This window comes from Lampris incognitus, chromosome 21 (genome assembly GCF_029633865.1).
Source record: "Lampris incognitus isolate fLamInc1 chromosome 21, fLamInc1.hap2, whole genome shotgun sequence".
Classification (NCBI taxonomy): domain Eukaryota; kingdom Metazoa; phylum Chordata; class Actinopteri; order Lampriformes; family Lampridae; genus Lampris; species Lampris incognitus.
Window position 1 is genome coordinate 3,222,107 of NC_079231.1, and position 20,102 is coordinate 3,242,208.

The 20,102-nt window shown below is 44.1% G+C and overlaps 1 protein-coding gene across 1 annotated transcript in view; it reads right to left on the bottom strand.

The window, feature by feature from the left end:
* The window catches only part of LOC130131745 (neural cell adhesion molecule 2-like), a 156,043-nt gene that overhangs the window by 22,566 nt on the left and 113,375 nt on the right, over positions 1-20,102 (bottom strand). The window contains exon 15 of the mRNA XM_056301544.1: positions 9,718-9,892. Coding sequence (XP_056157519.1) covers positions 9,718-9,892 — 175 coding nt within the window. The remainder of the gene's footprint in view (positions 1-9,717; positions 9,893-20,102) is intronic.

Here is a 20,102-nt window from a genome sequence, read left to right on the forward strand (position 1 = left end):
TTAATTTTTATTTCCCTGCTCTATTAACCCTTTTACAGACTACTTATTAGTTGTTGATGTATAGGGCCATTAGTGGTATTAGTCAATTGCTTGCTAATGCTAGCCATTCAACTTCTTGGGCGTGACTCAGAGTCATCCATACACATCTCGCTCTGACAGTATCAGCGCATTAGGCCTGAGCAGTGATTGACTGTGCTGTGATTGGATCTGAGAGGTAGTCGCTCGATTAATGATGGCTCAATGGGCCGCCATTGATTGGAAGTTAGCAGGAGCTAATGTGCAGTGGAGTAAAGGTAATCATTAGTGGATGAGAGTGCGGATATTTCTCAAGTACTCAATTTGCTGCCTGCAGAGAAGCAGTGGAAGGGAAAGTTTGTTTGGGGGCCACCTGATGCAAGTAAACACAATCATTAAAACCTATCTAGTTTCAAGGAGAGCCATGGCTTTCGTCTTGAAGCCATTTTCAAGCAAGAAGATCTGATGTGCTGGAAGTGCGCTCGAGAGCCAGCTCTGGGGAAACCGAAAACGAAGGGAAATAACTCTTCAGAATCAGCATAACATCCTTAGAAATATACACATCGTACTTTTCAATAGATTTGGCCCTAATTTTATATAATTGAGTTAATGAGTGACAGAATTTGTTTCTGGAGTTAAAATGGCGATACAAATGTGGCAGATAAACCTGCATAAATTATGTGAAACATTGACAGAATGTATAACCATTCATCTCTGTGAGATGACAAACTTGTTCTTACAATCAAGATAAAAAATAAGGGCGTCTGGGTAGTGTAGCGGTCTATTCCATTGTCTACCAACTCAGAGATCGCCGGTTCGAATCCCCGTGTTACCTCCGGCTTGGTCAGGCGTCCCTACAGACACAACTGGCCGTGTCTGCTGGTGGGAAGCCGGATGTGGATATGTGTCCTGGTCACTGCACTAGCGCCTCCTCTGGTTGGTCGGGGCGCCTGTTTGGGGGGAGGGGGAACTGGGGGGAATAGCGTGATCCTCCCACGCGCTACGTCCCCCTGGTGAAACTCCTCACTGTCAGGTGAAAAGAAACGGCTGGTGACTCCACATGTCTGGGAGGAGGCATGTGGTAGTCTGCAGCCCTCCCTGGATCGGCAGAGGGGGTGGAGCGGAGACCGGGACGGCTCGGAAGAGTGGGGTAATTTGCCGGGTACAATTGGGGAGAAAATGGGGGGATAAAAAAAATAGCATAACTTACACTGGGTGAGGACAAATACATTCAAATCAATTTATCCCACAGATGATTAACTGCTCTAAGCACCCCTTCATTATGACTGTCAATAATGATCAAATGTTGCCACTTTAAAGATAATAGCCCAGAAGAGGGATACATCTGATCACCCCTACTTTCTAACGGCTTGAAGAACCATTGTTAAGCTATTTTGTATCGAAAACTGTAAGCGGACCCTTGAAATGCCACTCATGCAAACTCAAGATATTAACGTTCCACTGCAGCTGTTGCTGCTGAAAGTGAAAATGGTGCACACTGTTTTCATGCATTGGTCGACCACACATACCGATTTCAAAAGTGAGACTATGGATTGCAAATGGGGAGCATGGATTTCAAAGTCAGGGGTACAGATTTCCACATCAATTGTCTTTTTGTTCTTTTCTTTTTTTTTTAATCTGGCAGCACGCGGCAGGCTCTATAGATATCTCGTGTCTGCATAACAAAGCTATTGCTACCTTGATCCTCCGAAGCGTGAGAGTAAAGACGTGGCTTGGTGTGTGATGATTTAGTTTGGCGCAAACACTTTCACGTTGAATATTTCTTACAACTAAGGCCCCCCCCCCCCCGTAAATTGCCTCTTTGGATTGTGACAGTTTCAACTGAAAACGTTGTAAAAATGACAGTTTTAAGATGGATGATGTCACCAACTCTAAATTTCTGGTGAGGTGTACCGGCTCTTGAAATGCCACCGAAACGGCAAATGGCAGCTCTGCCTACAGGAGAGGGTTGTTAACCAACAGGTACACTTTGACTTCAAGTGCATCAGCTGCTGATATAAGCAAGCCCGCTGACTTATGTAATAACATGACTGACAAACACTGGAGGACGGTCCAGAGCTCAGAGACTGGTGAGACAGCAATCATTTTACCCCTCTGAATGAAATAACTCGCAGATGGAAACTTGAAAATGGTCAGTTTTTCTTCCTCTGCCTCTCTCTCTCTGTCATTTTCCCACAGGTTTTTTTAAGGGAGTTGTTCCTTAGCCGACGAGAGGGGCTAAGGACAGGATGTTGTGTTGCTGTCAAACCCACTGAGGCAAATTTTTAATTTGTGATATTAGGCTGTACAAAAAAATGGACTTGACTTGACTTCGACTACACTGCCTATTATTTCTGATACATTTTGATGTCACAATACTTAATGTGATGCTGTTTTCTTAACCAAGACTCTCTGAAGAGCTTGTTGATCCAGAAAGGACTAACCTGGTTCAGTGCAAAACAAACCATTTGCTATTTGTAGTCCTTTACAGGACACAGCCTGGGTGTCCAGGTAGCGTAGCGGTCTATTCTGTTGCCTACCAACACAGGGATCGCCGGTTCAAATCCCGGTGTTACCGCCGGCTTGGTCGGGCGTCCCTACAGACACAATTGGCCGTGTCTGCGAGCGGGAAGCCGGATGTGGGTATGCGTCCTGGTCGCGGCAGGGCGCCTCCTCTGGTCGGTCGGGGGAGCCTGTTCGGGAGGGAGGGGGAACTTGGGGGAATAGCGTGATAACCTCCCACATGCTACGCCCCCCTGGTGAAACTCCTCACTGTCAGGCGGCTGGCGACTCCACATGTATCGGAGGAGGCGCGTGGTAGTCTGCAGCCCTCCTGGATCGGCAGAGGGGGTGGAGCAGCGACCGGGACAGCTCGGAAGAATGGGATAATTGGCCACGTACAAGTGGGGAGAAAAAAAAAGGGGGGGGGGGACCTGTTTATAGATGGGTCCTGATGGCATCTGCCTTAATGCAACATGGCATCCTTCTGGCAGCTGCGTCATCTGAGGACGTTTCTATTGTACTCAACGGACATATGAATAAAGCAACTGTCCTTGAATCCTCATAAAGAGATGGGTTAAAGAAACATTCAATTTGCGTTAAGAGGTGTGCCGCTTGAGGGTAACAAAGATATTAACATAGCTCATATTCAGAAGTTACCCATTCTTCAAATACATTTAAAACTGCTTGTCGCCAACAGATTGTACACTGGCTAGCAAAACGCTACGGATGGAAGATCGAGTCGGGCGATGCCGTAGCCCAGCCAGGACCTCGCCTCTTCTCCCGCTTCTCCACCTGTATTGGCGTCTGTTGCTGGTGCGCCAAGATACCCTAGGCTTGTAAAGAATGTCTTTTGGTGTCTCCGGAGGTGCACACAAGTCTGGAAGGTTTCATCTTAAATCCAGTAATTTCAGACCGTCATAAATGATCGTTGTCGACATAGCATGTGCGAGAACGTTAACAATTAATGCAAAAACTAAAACAAGGGAGCGAGAAGCTCGCAGCGTGTCGCCATCGGTCAGCGCCAACTTCTGGCGAATACGCCGATGTTAAATTCTGTGTGGACACCTGTATTCCCACTTGTACCCTCTGCTCCTGTTCGAACCAGAATCAGAAACGTTGGCACTCAACTCACCGAGGCAACACATCAACGTGAGTACGGTTTTTAAATCTGTCAAAGTACACAAAGCTGCCGGCCCAGATGGTATCCCCTCTGGTGTCCTTAAGACCTGCTCTAGTCGGCTATGGCATGTTTTTACAGACATTTTTAACCTGTCACTGCCACCGTGTGTGGTTCCTACATGCTTTAAGAAAACACTTATTGTGTGCCTGTACCCCAAAAAATCATCCGTATCCTGTCTTAATGACTACAGACCTGTTGCTTTGACCTCAGTAATAGTGAAATGCTTTGAAAAATTAGTTAAGACATACATAAGTCTTAACATTCCTGCCAACCTTGATCCGCTACAGTTTGCTTATTTAACACAGTATGCAGAGCCAATGCTGTGTCATTGGCTCTGCATACTGTGTTAAAACACCTTGAAGGAAAATACACCTACGTTAGAATGTTGTTTATTGACTCTAGCTCTGCATTTAATACCACTGTATCATCTAAACTGGTGTCAAAGCTTAGGGACCTTGGTTTTGTAATTCCTTCTTTAAGTGGTTATATGACTTTCTGACAGGCAGAGCTCAGACAGTGAGAGCAGGTACCAGCTACCCATCTACCATAGCTCTCCACACAGGAGCACCACAGGGTTGCTGCCTTAGTCCCCTACTCTACAGTCTGTTCACACATGACTGTGTTGCCCAATATCATAACAGCATAGTGACATTCCCCGATGACGCCACGGTGATTGGACTGATAAATGACAATAATGAAGACGCCTATAGGAAGGAGGTGAGGGACCTATTCATATGTTGTCAAGATAACAACCTCTCCCTAAATGTTGAGAAGACAAAGGAGATAATTGTTGATTTTAGGAAGTCCAAAGTGGTTCAGACACCAGTTTACATTACCGGTGTCACTGTTGAAATTGTGAACAACTTCAAATGTTTAGGCATTCAGATCTCAGACTCCCTCTCCTGGTCTCTAAACACCAGTTGTGTCATTAAGAAGGCACAACACAGATCTTAAAAAATTCAGAAGGTCCACAAAAACCCTGGTCAGTTTCTACCAGACTACCATAGAGGGCATCCTTACTGGAAGCATACTGGTGTGGTTTGGCAACCTGACTGAACAGGCCCACAAACTGAGAAGGATAGTAAAAACGTCTTCAGACATCATAGGAGCAGCACTGCCACAGTTTCAGGACATGTACACCACCCGTTGCAGAAGGAAGGCCCTAAGTGTCATGGGGGTACACCATCCACCCTGCACATAGTCGGTTCTCCTCCCTCCCTCCCTCCCTCCCTCAGGACAACGCTTACAGAGCATCAGAGCTCTGAGCAGCCGCCTCAGAGAGTCTTTCCCCCCAGACGGTCAGAGTAATGAACAGCAGGCGCCTTACATAACGTCCACCGATTTATATTTTGTGGGATTTTTATTTAGTGTTTTTGTTATTATTTATCATTTCCTTTTCTATAGTTTTAAGGGCTGAGAGAGCCATGGCACATGCATTTCATTGAATTTGAAGGTACATGGTACTTTTTATATGTATACATGACAATAAAGCTAAACTTCTGTAAGTCTAAAATAAAACCAGTACTCATTCTAACATGCAACCGGACATCTTAATGTGTGTTAATGAGTTCAGTGACCTCACCCAATAAATGTCATTGGGCTGTTGCAATGTATTATCAGGCATCCATAATCTGCTCTAGTATCTATCTAAGTAAAATCAGCACTCAAAATCAAATATTTTTGACTCGTTCTAGACGGCGGAGGAATGGCGGTGATTGCAGGTGACGGAGAAATGCACATTCTCCTGCCAGACCCTGTCTTTGTCACTGCTTTAGTTTCTGATCATCTCTAAGCCAGGAAATGTATGCGAGAGTTGATTAATGTAATGGGGAGGGGGGGCGATAAAAGCTTCCGTTCGGATTTGCTGGCACCGCTTCCTGGAAAATCTCGCTTGGGGTCGCGGAGAGGGCCTCCCCGACATTATTCCTTCAAGCGCTTTGACGACATCATTCCGATGCTTGCGCAAACAAAGTGTATAACGGCTGCGTCAATCACGGCTTTTTTATGATGCGCGGTTAAAAGAAGGGGGGGGGGGGGAGGAGATGGAAAAAGATGAGGAAAAAAAAACGAAACAACAAAGCCACAACACAGTCAAGCCCAGGCGGCGCCACAGAGGTTGTGATGATGTCGTGGCACGCGGCGCAGGAAAGCCAACATTTGGAAAGCAACTTGCGGCAGGAAGCGTCTCTTTTTATTTGCATCAATCAGATACTGCGGCGGGGGAATACACAAAGGTTGGCAGCAGGGAAAAAAGACCCCCACTAGAAACAGAGAGCATCGTAATTTGGAAGGGCAGAGGGACAGTACAGTGATTTAGGAGGTGAACAGAAAAGAATGGAAGTCCTTTGATTCGTGAAAGGCTTGAGGGAAGACAAGCAAATTGAAAAGGAACCAAGGGCAATGTTGCAATCAATGACATTTTTCTTAAAGGATTTTCTGTGAAGTGAGGGGAGAAGGTTATGCAGTCTGTTACAAACTAAAATAGGGGAGAGAAAGGGCAGAATAGAAGTGGGTGAAAAAAAAACAGAAAAGTGCCAATTCAATACCCTGCAAATGCATAATACATCAAGAAGGAATTGAATAGAGCAAATGGGCTGGTGAAAGAGAGAGACGGCACCTATATGAAGGACACATTTTTAGCAGCAAGAAAGCCTATGGGTTGGTTCTTTCATCTAGTGTGTGTGTGTGTGTGTGTGTGTGTGTGTGTGTGTGTGTGTGTGAGAGAGAGAGAGATAGAGTGAGAGAGAAAGAGAGGTGTCAGAGGATGGGTGGAGGTGGGATGTGATGGAGCAGGACAGCCAAATTGGTTGTCCGCACGTATCACTGGCAGATATCAGACAAGCTCTTTAAATCTCATGATCACCCTACCAGCCTCTCCCAATACACCGAACCTGTTCTCATCCCATGGCATCATACTGTGTGTGTGTGTGTGTGTGTGTGTGTGTGTGTGTATATATATACACACACACACACACACACACTATATATACATACATATACATCTATACATATATATATATGTACACACACACACACACACACACATATATATATATCAACACAGATACAGCAAAAAACGATTTTGCCAGTGAAACTTGCGGACAACCAATTTGATATATACTATATATATATATATATCTATCAAGAATGTATTTGACTCACTGGATAATATATATAAATATATATATATCAAGAATTTATTTGACTCACTGGATAATATATATAAATATATATATATCAAGAATTTATTTGACTCACTGGATAATATATATATATATATATATATATATATATATATATATATATATATATCAAGAATTTATTTGACTCACTGGATAATATAAGATAATTTAATCTAAGATAATATATATATATTACAAACACACACACACAAACACACACATATTTTTTGTTTTTTTGTGGATTTCCCCCCCCCCCCTTTTTTTCTCCTCAGTTGTACTTGGCCAATTACCCCACTCTTCCGAGCCGTACTGGTCACTGCTCCACCTCCTCTGCTGATACGGGGAGGGCTGCAGACTACCACATGCCTCCTGCGATACACGTGGAGTCGCCAGCCGCTTCTTTTCACCTGACAGTGAGGAGTTTCGCCATGGGGACGTAGCGTGTGGGAGGATCACGCTATTCCCCCCAGTTCCCCCTCCACCCTGAACAGGTGCCCCGACTGACTAAAGGCGCTAGTGCAGCAACCAGGACACATACCCACATCCGGCTTCCCACCCGCAGACACGGCCATCCCGCAGGGATGCCCAACCAAGCCGGCGGTAACACGAGGGTTCAAACCAGGATCCCAGTGTTGGTAGGCAACGGAATAGACCGCCACGCTACCCGGACGCCCCGTCATACTGTATATTGACAGTTTTTGCCCAAGTGTCGATACTTGACAGGCAAGGTAACCTTCAGTGTCTGTATGAGAAGCACCAGCTTGACCACTGGTTAACCTGTGTATCATTAATATTCATAAATCAGGCCAAGAGTTTAACATTGGAGTCTATGGAACAGCCATCTTATTTCTATGCTGACCCTGAAGTCGACCTTGTGCATCATGTATCAATATTTCGACAAAGCATAAAACTATGATGCTATGGGATGAGAGCGTGTTGATACAGCAGTATAATTTACAGACTCAGAACATGGCACCTCTCTGTATTTTTATGAAATAGTCATTTTATCTGTCTGACCTGCATTATCTAACACAGTGGCATGGAACAAGTGTTGCATTTTGCACAGCACATGTGTGCAAGTGTGCCCGTTTATAACTTATCAAGTGAATGAGTAAAAGAGAGAGTTTGTTATTGAGTGTGAACCTGACAAATGGAGAGAAAGAGAGAGTGGAGTAAAGGAGTACAACCGAGTGAGTAATTTTCTGGTATGCCAAGTCCATAACAGGCACGCTCTCAGCATGCGCTCCAGGTTTAAGCTAGCATCGTCCCCTACTGCCCTATTAGCGGGAGAAGTTCTCGGGTGTCGCTCCTCTTCAAACAAACACATTAGGAGAGAACGGCTCTCTTCCTGCCTCCCCCCTCTCTCAGGCTCTTTCCCACAATGCACCGCTGTTCGCTAACAAGAGAGGACAGCCAATCGAAGTGACCCGCCTTAAGCTGGCTGTTCCCAGCCTTGTTTTCCATTTGGAAAGCGGCACACTCTCACAGGCCATTTAGCTGATGCAATAATGACAGAGGCAAACACTCGCTCCATCCACAGCGGCACAAATGACTTCTGTTACGAGCTGCGAGAGGCGAGGAGGAACAACAAACGCTGAAACAGCTCTCCTTTGTTTTTTCATCTAGCAGAGCAGGACTCCGCGGGGGGGGGGGGGGGGGCAGGGGAGCAACAAAAGAATAACAACATTTCATCTGAACAATAAATTTGTCTGTGCATGTGTTTAAGTAGCGTTGTTCACGTGTGTGTGTGTGTGTGTGTTTGTGCATCAGTGTATGGTTATGGAGGGGTGATGGATGGTGCAACCTCACAGTGTGCTTGCGCACATGTGTGTGTGTGTGTGTGTGTGTGTGTGTGTGTGTGTGTGTGTGTGTGTGTGTGTGTGCGCGCGCACGCGCTCATGTTATCCCAAATGTCCTGGGGGGGCTTGGAAATGAGAAAGGATCCTGCATGCCTGGGCATTCTGTCTCTGGAACATTAAGCATGAGACTAAAAGATACTGAAAGAGAGAGCGGGAGGGAGAGAGATGGAGAGAGAGTAAGAATGAGAAACAGAAAGACAGGGGAAAAAGCAAGAAGTAGAGAAAGGGAGGGAGAAGGAGAGAGACAGAGAGACAGCAAGGAGTGATGGGAGGTCCAAAAAGAGAGAGAGAGAGAAGAGAGAGCAAGAGAGAGCAAGGAGCGATGGGAGGTCCAATGAGAGAGAGAGAGAGAGAGAGAGAGAGAGAGAGAGAGAGAGAGAGAGCAAGGAGTGATTGGAGGTCCAACGAGAGAGAGAGAGTGAGAGGCAGCCTAAAACTAATGACAAAAATCGGTAGGGCAAAACATAGAAAGAGAGAATAACAGAGAGGAGAGAAAGTACAAGTTTGGAGAGACGAGAAGCAAATGACCAAAAAATAAGGACAACCAAGACCAATTTGGGCTGAAATGGATGTGGATGTGTGTGTGTGGATGTGTGTGTGGATGTGTGTGTGTGTGTGTGTTAGTCAGAGTTTGAGAGAGACTGCTGTTTGTGTGAATGTCTTTGTGTGTGTTTATGTTTATGCTAGTGTGTTTGTGTGTTTGTTCTTTGGCTTATATGGCTGCCTGTCTGTTAGTCTTTCATCTAAGAGGAAAATGAGCTTAACTACCCATGCGGACGCATTCTCCCTGTGCCGCGGCCGCTCTGAATAGCAAAGCAGCGAGCGGAATAAAGAGTTTGCCGTAGCACTCGGCTCCAAAAGGTGAAGGAGGATATACGGAAACGGATACAAAAACTACTCGCAGGGGCAGAAAGGACAAGCAGAATGCTAACGTATAGATTTACATATACATTTTTTTTTAACTCTGACTTGCCTTTACCTGTGATGTCGGGTTTCTGGGGCATGAAGAACTGGTAGAAGGTGGGCTCTGACAGGCCTTTGACGTTGCGTGCCGTGATTTCCACTTCGTAGCGCGTGTTCCACTGGAGGGGCTGAAGCATGGCGAAATCATTAGCTCCTGGAACCAACTTGGTCATCCACTGTTCTTCTTTATCCTACCAGAGAGAGAGGGGGAGAGAGGGGGAGAGAGGGAGAGAGAGAGAGAGAGAACAAAACTACTTCACACATTGGCAAACACAAACAAAAACCCAGAGCAAAATGCGGTGCTATCTGTCTGTAAATGGACAGTCCCAGTCCATCTTGGCAGATGATGTGAGCATGGTGAACAGCTAAAACGAGCCTCGACTGTGTGCAGACTGAGTGAGCACAGCCTTGCTACTGAAAAGGGGGGACACAAGAAGACCTGCTCCCTGCAGAGCCAAGGCTGTGCTGCCACTGCACCCTCGGGGGGCCTGAAACAGAGCTACACGTCCTCACCACATGTGGACAATATGAACATCTTACAGAAGCACATTTTAAACAATTCCAACTAATAACAAAAGGTTTTCTTAACTTATCAGATGAAGAAAAACTACCAGTCCTACGAGGGGAAGACCCAAAGAGCTGTAAGTTAGCAGCAGTCTATGTTGCTGCCTGCCATAAAGTGAGGCCCAGTGAGTGTAAGTTAGCAGCAGTCTTATGTTGCTGCTTGCCATAAAGTGGGCACAGTGAGTGTAAGCTGGCAGCAGTCTATGTTGCTGCCTGCCATAAAGTGAGGCACAGTGAGTGACAGTCACCTGACACACGTTGTTGCTGCCATATTCGATGACAGTGTGTTCTTTTGTCTAGTATTATGTTTCTTTGTTGCAGTGTGTTTGTTTTCAGTGGTGTTTTCCAGACGTTTGGCTTTTCTCTGTCTCTTTTGTCTTGTTAGTGTTTGGACACTTGCTTTGGCAACATGTACGCTGTTACGTCATGCCAATAAAGCCATCTCAATTGAATTGAACTGAGAGAGAGAGAGAACGAGAGAGAAAGACAGAGACAGAAAAAGAGAGACAGAGTACACAGAGAGACACAGAGAGAAACAGAGTACAAGAGAGACATACAGAGAGAGTATATATAGAGAGAGAGGCATACAGTGAGAGAGACAAACAGAGTATAGAGAGAGACAGAGACAGACATACAGAGAGAGAGAGAGACAGACATACACAGAGAGAGACAAACATACAGAGAGAGAGAGAGAGCGAGCAAGCGAGACAGACAGAGAGAGAGAGACACAGAGAGAGAGAGAGACAGACAGAGAGGCAGAGAGAGACAGAGAGAGAGACAGCGAGAGAGAGAGAGAGACAGAGAGAGAGAGAGAGAGAGAGAGAGAGAGAGACAGAGAGAGAGACAGAGAGAGACAGAGACAGAGAGACAGAGAGAGACAGAGAGACACAGAGAGAGAGAGACAGAGAGACACAGAGAGACACAGAGAGAGAGAGAGAGCCAGAGAGAGACAGAGAGAGAGACAGAGAGAGAGACAGAGAGAGAGAGAGAGACAGAGACACAGAGAGAGAGAGAGACAGAGAGACACAGAGAGAGAGAGACAGACAGAGAGGCAGAGAGAAACAGAGAGAGACACAGAGAGAGACAGAGAGAGAGAGACAGAGACACAGAGAGAGAGAGACAGACAGAGAGCCAGAGAGAGACAGAGAGAGAGACACAGAGAGAGACAGAGAGAGAGAGACAGAGACACAGAGAGAGAGAGAGACAGAGAGACACAGAGAGAGAGAGACAGACAGAGAGGCAGAGAGAAACAGAGAGAGACACAGAGAGAGACAGAGAGAGAGAGACAGAGAGACACAGAGAGACACAGAGAGAGAGAGACAGACAGAGAGGCAGAGAGAAACAGAGAGAGAGACAGAGAGAGAGACAGACAGAGAGAGACAGAGAGAGACAGAGAGAGACAGAGAGACAGAGAGACTACGTCAGAGAGATGGAGATGCCACCTACTAAAATGTAGTATCATTCATTGATACCTTACATCTATTTTCTGTCTCCAGCCATGAAAGGAGAACAAAGCTGCTGGTTCACTTGATAACACCTCCAAGAAGGTGGAGGTGGTGCAAGCTCAGGCTTTGAGACTTAACTGCGGCGCTTACAAAAACAACTCCCGTGTCCGCTCTTCAGGTTGAGGTGGCTGAAATGCCACTGCACCTTAGACGCCAACAGTTAATGATGAGCTACGGGGCAACTCTTCAAGGGTATTCTGAAGATTGACATCGGACAACAAACTTCTCCCATGTTGGGGGCGAGAAAGGAGCGGCGAGAACGTAGCTAGAGACATGACAGTAAGTCAGAAAAGATATATTCCTACAGCACCATCACCAGCAACACCAGCCTGGCTGTCAACTGATTTCTACATTCCATTATATATATTTATTCTATTGGGTGAAGATTTGAGTATCCCAACCTTACAAGTTTCTGTTAAAGCAGCACATCAGATCATTTACCAGTTTACACAGTCGAGATGGTGGCAACTGCAACAGCATTACAGTGGATGGAAGAGCTACAGATTGGAAAGGTTATTCTTTGTACAGCTTCGTGTCCTTCATGAATGTCACTGCAGTCATTTACATCTCACAGTAGGCAGGATATAATCAATGAGATATATGAAACTCTGCACAGACTCAACAATATGAATATTTTGATAACATTTATGTGGATACCAGCTTACAGAGGGATAAAGGGCATGAAATTATGGATGTGTTAACAAACCAGGCACTTAAATATGAGGAGATCATGGACACTTCACTCAGTAACAACTGCTACTACCACTACTACTAGCACTACTACTACTACTACTACTTTCAGCTGCTCCCATTAGGGGTCACCACAGCGGACCATCCGTCTCCATCTCTTCCTGTCCTCTGCATCTTCCTCTGTCACACCAGCCACCTGCATGTCCTCCCTCACCACATCCATAAACCTCCTCTTTGGCCTTCCTCTTCTCCTCTTCCCTGGCAGCTCCATATTCAGCATCCTTCTCCCAATATACCCAGCATCTCTCCTCCACACATGTCCAAACCATCTCAATCTTGCCTCTCTTGCTTTGTCTCCAAACCGTCCAACCTGAGCTGTCCCTCTAATGTAGTCCTTCCTAATCCTGCCCTTCTTCGTTACTCCCAACACAAATCCATTTATCCGGGCTTGGGACCGGCACTAAGAATGCACTGGCTTGTGCATCCTCAATGGTTGGGTTGGACATTTCACTCAGTAAATTTGAAGCAAAACGAACAATAAAAAGAAACATAATTAAAGGGTTCTATGTACATAGAACTCTGCAAATTATCATCATCATTATTATTATTGTTATTATTATTATTATTATGCCTTGTGATGGCCTGGTGGCCTGTCCAGGGTGTCTCCCTGCCGACACCTTTACGCAGTCCAGCGAGAAGTGGGCAGAGTGAGGTCAGCTAAAAGGAGCGCCAAAGAGGAGAACATCTTAACAAGACCGAGGGCAGGACATACCAGACTTAATAAAACACTGCATTTAATAAACAAACGTCCCTCAGGATTATGTGGGCACTCTCAAATACAGGAATCAGTGGAGCATGTCATTTTTCACTGCCAAACATACTCTCGAGAACGAGAAACATTGAAGAGGGGGGTCAAATAACAAATATAGTCTTCGTGATCATTCTATGATATATGCCACTAAAAAGATACAGCATTTTTTTTAGTGCCATAATAAAATGAAAATCAGATCTCTGAAAAACTACAGCAAAGCTTCCCTCATTAAGAGTATGAACCAGCAGACTGGTCCACTGTGGTGAAATGTGAGGATATCGATAAAGCCAGGGCCCATTTTAAAACCAGTTTTCTTAAAAGTGTTGGATAAGTCCAAGTGGTGTAGCAGTCTATTCCATTGCCTACCAACACGGGGATCGGCGGTTCGAATCCCTGTGTTATCTCTGGTTTGGTCGGGTGTCCCTACAGACACAATTGACCGTGTCTGTGTGTGGGAAGCCGGACGTGGGTGTGTGCCCTGATCGCTGCACTAGCGCCTCCTCTGGTCAGTAGGGCCACCTGTTTGGGGAGGGAGGGGGAACTGGAGGGAGTAGCATTATCCTCCTACGCACTACGCCCCCCTGGCAAACTCCTCACTGTCAGGTGGAAAGAAGCAGCTGGCGACTCGGAGGAGGCATGTGGTAGTCTGCAGCCTTCCCTGGATCAGCAGAGGGGGTGAAGCAGTGACCGTGACAGCTCGCAAGAGTGGGGTAATTGGCCGGATATAATTGGGGAGAAAAAGGCGGGAAAAAAATCCTCCCCCAACAAAAAAAAGTATTGGATAAGATGGCGCCAATTATGATTATCAGAATCAAACAGAGGACAGAGCATTGGGTAACGAATGGCATTTTAAAGTTGATCTGGTTAAGAAATTTAAGCTATGCACATTTTAAGAAAACTAGGGATGAGTCCAGTTTTATGCAATATAAGGGATTAAAGCGGCAGTCGACAACTTTTTTGCTTTAACTTATCATTATGAAGTAAATGATGATTACACGTTGTAATAAATATAGAATAATGACACAATCGGCATTTAGGTTGGTTCCCCATAAGCCTCGCTTTCACATGCAATTCTGTCGGCCACCCGGTGCAATCTCATGGGAAAACGAAGGCTCGATTTACGGCACAAAGGAAGTATGTCAACTACTGCACAACCAAAATAGGAAGAGGATAGCACTTTTGTTTTCCCTCGTAAGCTATCCCAGAAATAGCGGACAGTGGAACAACCAAAGTGACAGTGGAAACTCTAGCTGGCAAGGGAAAAAGAACCCGTTGATGGAGGGGGCAAAGAAGGTGAAGAGGGAGAGTGATAGAAACAGAGGTAAAACGAGTGAACCTCGGACGGGTATTCACTCGGAGAGAGCTTGAACTCTGTTTTGTCCTAGCCAGATGAAAGCGTTCGCGTGGAAACTGGTTAGCTATCGGTTATGATTAGGTTAAGGTAAGTGTTAGGTTAAGCTTAGGGTTAGGTTGAGGATACGTTAAGGTTAATCAATCATTCCAGTGTTGTATCAAACTCTGGCTAGAGAGAAACAGATCTCGACGGGGAAACAGAGTTTGACACAACACCCGGGATTGACAGGGTTCCAAACTGACATTCTGTTCTTTCTACTGGATCAGTAAGTAACACAACCTGCCTACTTATTAATACCACCAGATGTTTTACTCTGCCTTTATCAAAAGCACTGAGACTGGGGTTTCTAGTTCAAGTTGGAATTCTTACGGTTGTTTCTTGCTTTGGACAGTAGTCAGGCTGCTAATGTAAATGGAAAGTGATCCAGTTGTCTTTGCGTCAGCGGTGCAATCAATAATACCACCTGGAAACTCTGGGGGGTTGAAAAGTTGTCTTTAAGACATTAAGCTAGTATGGAGATAAAGACGGCCAAAAACATTTTTTTTTGAGAAAAAGTAATTGAACACTACCTGGCCACTGCTTGGCATACCCCTCATCACATTATTTTCTATATCTAATAAATCCATATAGTTATGTTGTCCTTCTTCAATGTTGTATTCTGTAAATTGTGTTAACACAACATCCATTGTACATCTGTCCATGTTGGGAGAGAGATCCCTCCTCTGTTGTTCTCCCTGAGGTTTCTTCCTATTACTTCTCTGTGTTAAAGTTTGTTTTTTTTGGGGGGGGGGTTGTTCCTTATTCGATGCGAGGTTCTAAGGACAGGATGTTGTGTTGCTGTAAAGCCCACTGAGGCAAATTTGTAATTTGTGATAATGGGCTATACAAATAAAATTGACTTGACTTAACACAGAAATTACTCATGCAAGCTGTGGAAATCTCTAAAAGCGTTAAGATACAGCGAACGACCAAAAAGCAAATCCAGCAGGTTTAGTATGGACATTAATGGTAAAGTTACATCAGTTAAAAGTGAAGCGGTGGAATGTTTGAACTCATACTTTACATCGGTTTCAAACAGTCTGGTAAAGGATCTCCCTCGTCATTCAGGTCTTTATGGAGAAACGCAGGTACAGAGCTTTTATTTTCATCAAGGACTTCAGGCTGACTCATTTTCTTGTAACAGAGTAATGGAGAATACAGTCCTTAAGAGGCTGAATGAACTGAATTACAATAAAGCAAAAGATTTAGATAAAATACCTGCCAGGTTTCTAAGGGCTGTAGCAGAATATATTACACTTACTGTAGCCCATTTAGTCAATCTCTCTATAGAGCAAGGGAAAGTACCCACAGATCTCAAGAGTGCAAGAGTCATTCCTCTCTACAAGAAGGGTAATAAGTTAGAGAAAGGAATTTGTAGACCAGTTTCATTACGTGTCCCTTCCAAAGTCATTGAAAAAAAAAATCATACATGAACAGAAAAATACATATTTACTGAGTCACAACATATTTGAACTACAGTCAGGTTTCAGAAAATCCCATTCCACCGAAACCTGCCTTTTATATTTAACAGACCACACCAGAAAGGAGACTGATGCAGGCAATTTCTGTGGAATGGTCATGTTACACCTTGAAATGGCCTTTGATACTGTAGATCATGGTATCCTGCTGTTTAAGCTAAAGGGCACGGGGTTTAGCAAGTTGGCCATAAAATGAGCCAGTTCTTACCTCTCTTGAAGGACACAGATTGTGGATGTCAATTGGAGTTTTTCCAAAGCTAAAACTATCAGGTGTGGGGTCCCTCAAGGGAGTGTCCTAGGACCGCTCTTTTTTCATTACTATATAATAACAATATGAAGGTTGCCTGTTCATCTGACCTTTTTCTATACGTGGATGATTCAGCTATTCTCATGTCCAATAAAGATTTAGCAATCGTGGCAAAGTCTTTCAGTGAGGAGCTTCAAAATGTTGGGACCTGGCTGTCTGATAAACCGTCTCTTCACCTAGACCAGGGGTCGGCAACCTTTACTATAAAAAGAGCAATTTTTGGCCAAAAAAAAAAATCAGTCTGGAGCAACAAACATATTTAAGCCTTATAATGAATGTAACACAGCCTATTAAGTCTAACTTAGCATATCAACATTACTAACAGGTCTAAATGAGCATTCATAAAGTTTTACCACACGTGGCTACTCTGCAGTGGGCTATTTATGATCAATTGGTACTTTAACTTTGCATTCCATTACAATAATGCCATGGTTTGTTGGATTTATGAAATTATAGACCTACAGTAAAGAAAACTGCTTATATTTTTTGTTATTCTTATTGGGGGACGCTAACAACCTACATGGACGCTACCAACAAAAACATAAAACTGAACAACAGCCCAGTTCAGTGCGAGGTACTCCTGTTCTTTTTTTCCTCAGCCAAGTACAGCAATCAACCCTCAGGCCTGAGCACAAAACAGACAGCTAAGGGTCATTCAATCCATTGACGAACTCGCAACTTGCTAAAACAGACACTTTGTTGCAAAATAATAGGCTATCAAAGGAAAGCGTTCTCACCCGTTTAATGCAATTTCTGTTTCTAAATGTCACTGCAGATCTTCTCGACATCAGGCTCTCATTTGCAGGCTCTCATCTGTGAGGTGGAAGCAATATTTGGACTATGTAGTTCATGCTTGAGGTAGGGAGACTTAAGACTAGCCACCACTCTTCAGGTACTATACTATACAGCAAAATTTAGAGGGAAAAGCTCCAGCCGTAGATGTAGGCTATGACACACATTAGTTGACGAAACATTTTTGTTTTATTTGGTGTATAGGCTACACATTTTTACAACTGGAGAACCTAAGAATCACTTTAGGCCTACAACAATAATAAATGAAAATTAAAATGTTAAAAAATAGGGAAAATAGAGGCCATCCTATTTGGATCCAGAATTAAACTAGGAAAGACCCCTGAGATGAAGGTAAAGATAGGAGAGACTGTTAAATTAGCTAAGGATACAGTGAACTATTTTGGATTAAAATTAGAAAAACATCTATCACGGGAGGCCATGGCAATGAAAGCTCTCAGTAAAATCTGCCAAAAGACTACATTCTTGGCAAAAAAAATCAGGGTTGTTGGATAGATAAACACTAAAGAAGTTGTAGCTGGAGCATTAGTTCAATGCTACTTTGACTATGCTGTCACCTCCTGGTTTAATTGCACACCACAGCGCATTGAAAATAAACTCCAGACTGCCCTAAACCAGTTAATCAGGGTTGTGTTAAAGTTACCTCCCCTTACACATCTTGATTGAGGATATTTTAACAACTTAATTGGTTTCCAGTTGAAAAAAGTCATATAAATCAAGTTGGGAATTACCCATAAAATTATTCATAATTAGGTCCCCTGTCCAACTACTTTAATCACTTCAGAGACAATCACAACTATGCAACAAGAGGCAGCTCAACAGATTTTATTCTTTTTGGATTCAACAGTTCAGTGGGTAAAAATACCTTTTTATACACGACTGCAATTGAATGGAATAAACTTCCTGTACTGCTGAAACTCATTGAAGCAGGGGAGGAATTTTAAGCAGACGATGAAGAAATGGCTAGTGAGGTGTCTGTGAATGTTCTCATTCATCCAGGTCATGGTTATCCAAAGGAGTTGAATCAAGTGCAACTGGACTTGGTATATATCTGTGAAGACGTTTCGCCTCTCATCCAAGAGGCTTCCTCAGTTCGTGCCTTTCTGACTAGACCAAGCTAGTCTGACTGGCTGCTGATGAGACTCAGAATTTATCCTCTTTGGAGGATAAATTTCGATGTTTGGCCGCGTCCGTCGTTATCGGAGCTCTGATCACCAGCCAGTCAGACTAGCTTGGTCTAGTCAGAAAGGCACGAACTGAGGAAGCCTCTTGGATGAGAGGCGAAACGTCTTCACGGATATATACCAAGTCCAGTTGCACTTGATTCAACTCCTATCTTTAATCAGGATGCTTGGAGTGGAGGAACTGAGTCTTAAACATGTATTTGCTATCGTGTTAGGAACTCTATTCCATTATTTCAAAGAAACTGAGCTGACCAAAATAATTTAGTGTTCACTGAAATGTATATATATATTTTTTTAATTTCTTGTTTGTTTGTGGGGGTAGACAACTCTGGTTCACACTCAAACATAGTGGGTGGCGGTAATGCACCTTAACACTGGTTGCCACCTGCCATAAGACAGAAAAAGAAGAAGAAGAACAGCGGTTTAGCCTTTGTGTTTAAATGGGGAGTGGGAGAGCTGTTGGACTCTGAGATGAGGCCACTGCTGTACACATTGGACAGGTATACGGAGAGGTTAATTTTCTGTTTGTTCCTCAAGGTTTTGCAAGTTAACCAAAGTTCAGTGACACTTTTCCATTCTTTCAGCCCTCAGCCTCTCATCTGCCCTGCTTACTTCAATGCACTGCTGTCTCTCTCTCTCTTTCTTTCTTTACTCTCTCCCATATATCCTCCCATCGATCTTGTCATCTTTATATTTTCATCCTCGCTGAGAAGAGTGAGACCAAGGCCTTTGCATTGCAAGACTGCCAGCGATATATTAACCATTGCAGTTTTTTACGATTGCTTACACACTAAAGGGAAAAATAACAGTTGGTGAAACCTGACACTCAAGGAGCAAAACCTCAGCACAGATCTGCACAACTATAAGCACATTCTCAGCCTAACACTTTTTGCAAAACACTACACACAGTGTTTTGCAAGACACTAGACACACTTCTCTACATTACACACAGAAATCTAACATGATATAAGTCCTTTGCCATTTCAAGGCACTGCCTTTCAAATACCGCACCTATGAACCAACTGATCAAACACGGCCTTCAGGGGTACAGACACTTGGGTAGTTAATTGTAAACTCACCAATCAGGTGTAAGCACTATACAAAGGCAACAGGTGACTGACACCTGTCTTCAACAAAACTGAAGGGTAAGGTTGCAGTATGAGGAAGAGGTAAAGGTAGATCTGGAGTGAGGCCCAAATTTATCAGATGAGATTTGGGCAACCTTGGTAAACCATGTTCTAAACCATGGGTTGACACAGAGAGGCTGGACAGAGAGTTCAGCCCAACCTCAGCAGATATACTGTTGCAACAGTAATTCGGACATTTCGATTAGAGCACAGGTGAAAAACAACATTTCTCTACTGTCTACAGTAAAATCAGTACAATGCAGCCTACTATATGCTATATGTAAAAGTACTACATCAGTACTTTTTGGTAGCCATTCACTACATTCCATCATTGACCCTAGAGGAGTGCACCGCCAGACGTATGTATCTCCTCTTCTCCAGTGTCCAAACTTGGCGACAAACCCCCCCTTTTTTCACCTACTGGAAGAAGGGAAATACACCCACATATGAACAGAAAAACCAGTGTTTTTCCTGCCAATATGAGACATTTGTGCAGCGCCCCAGTCGATTGTACGAGAAATATGGAAACAAA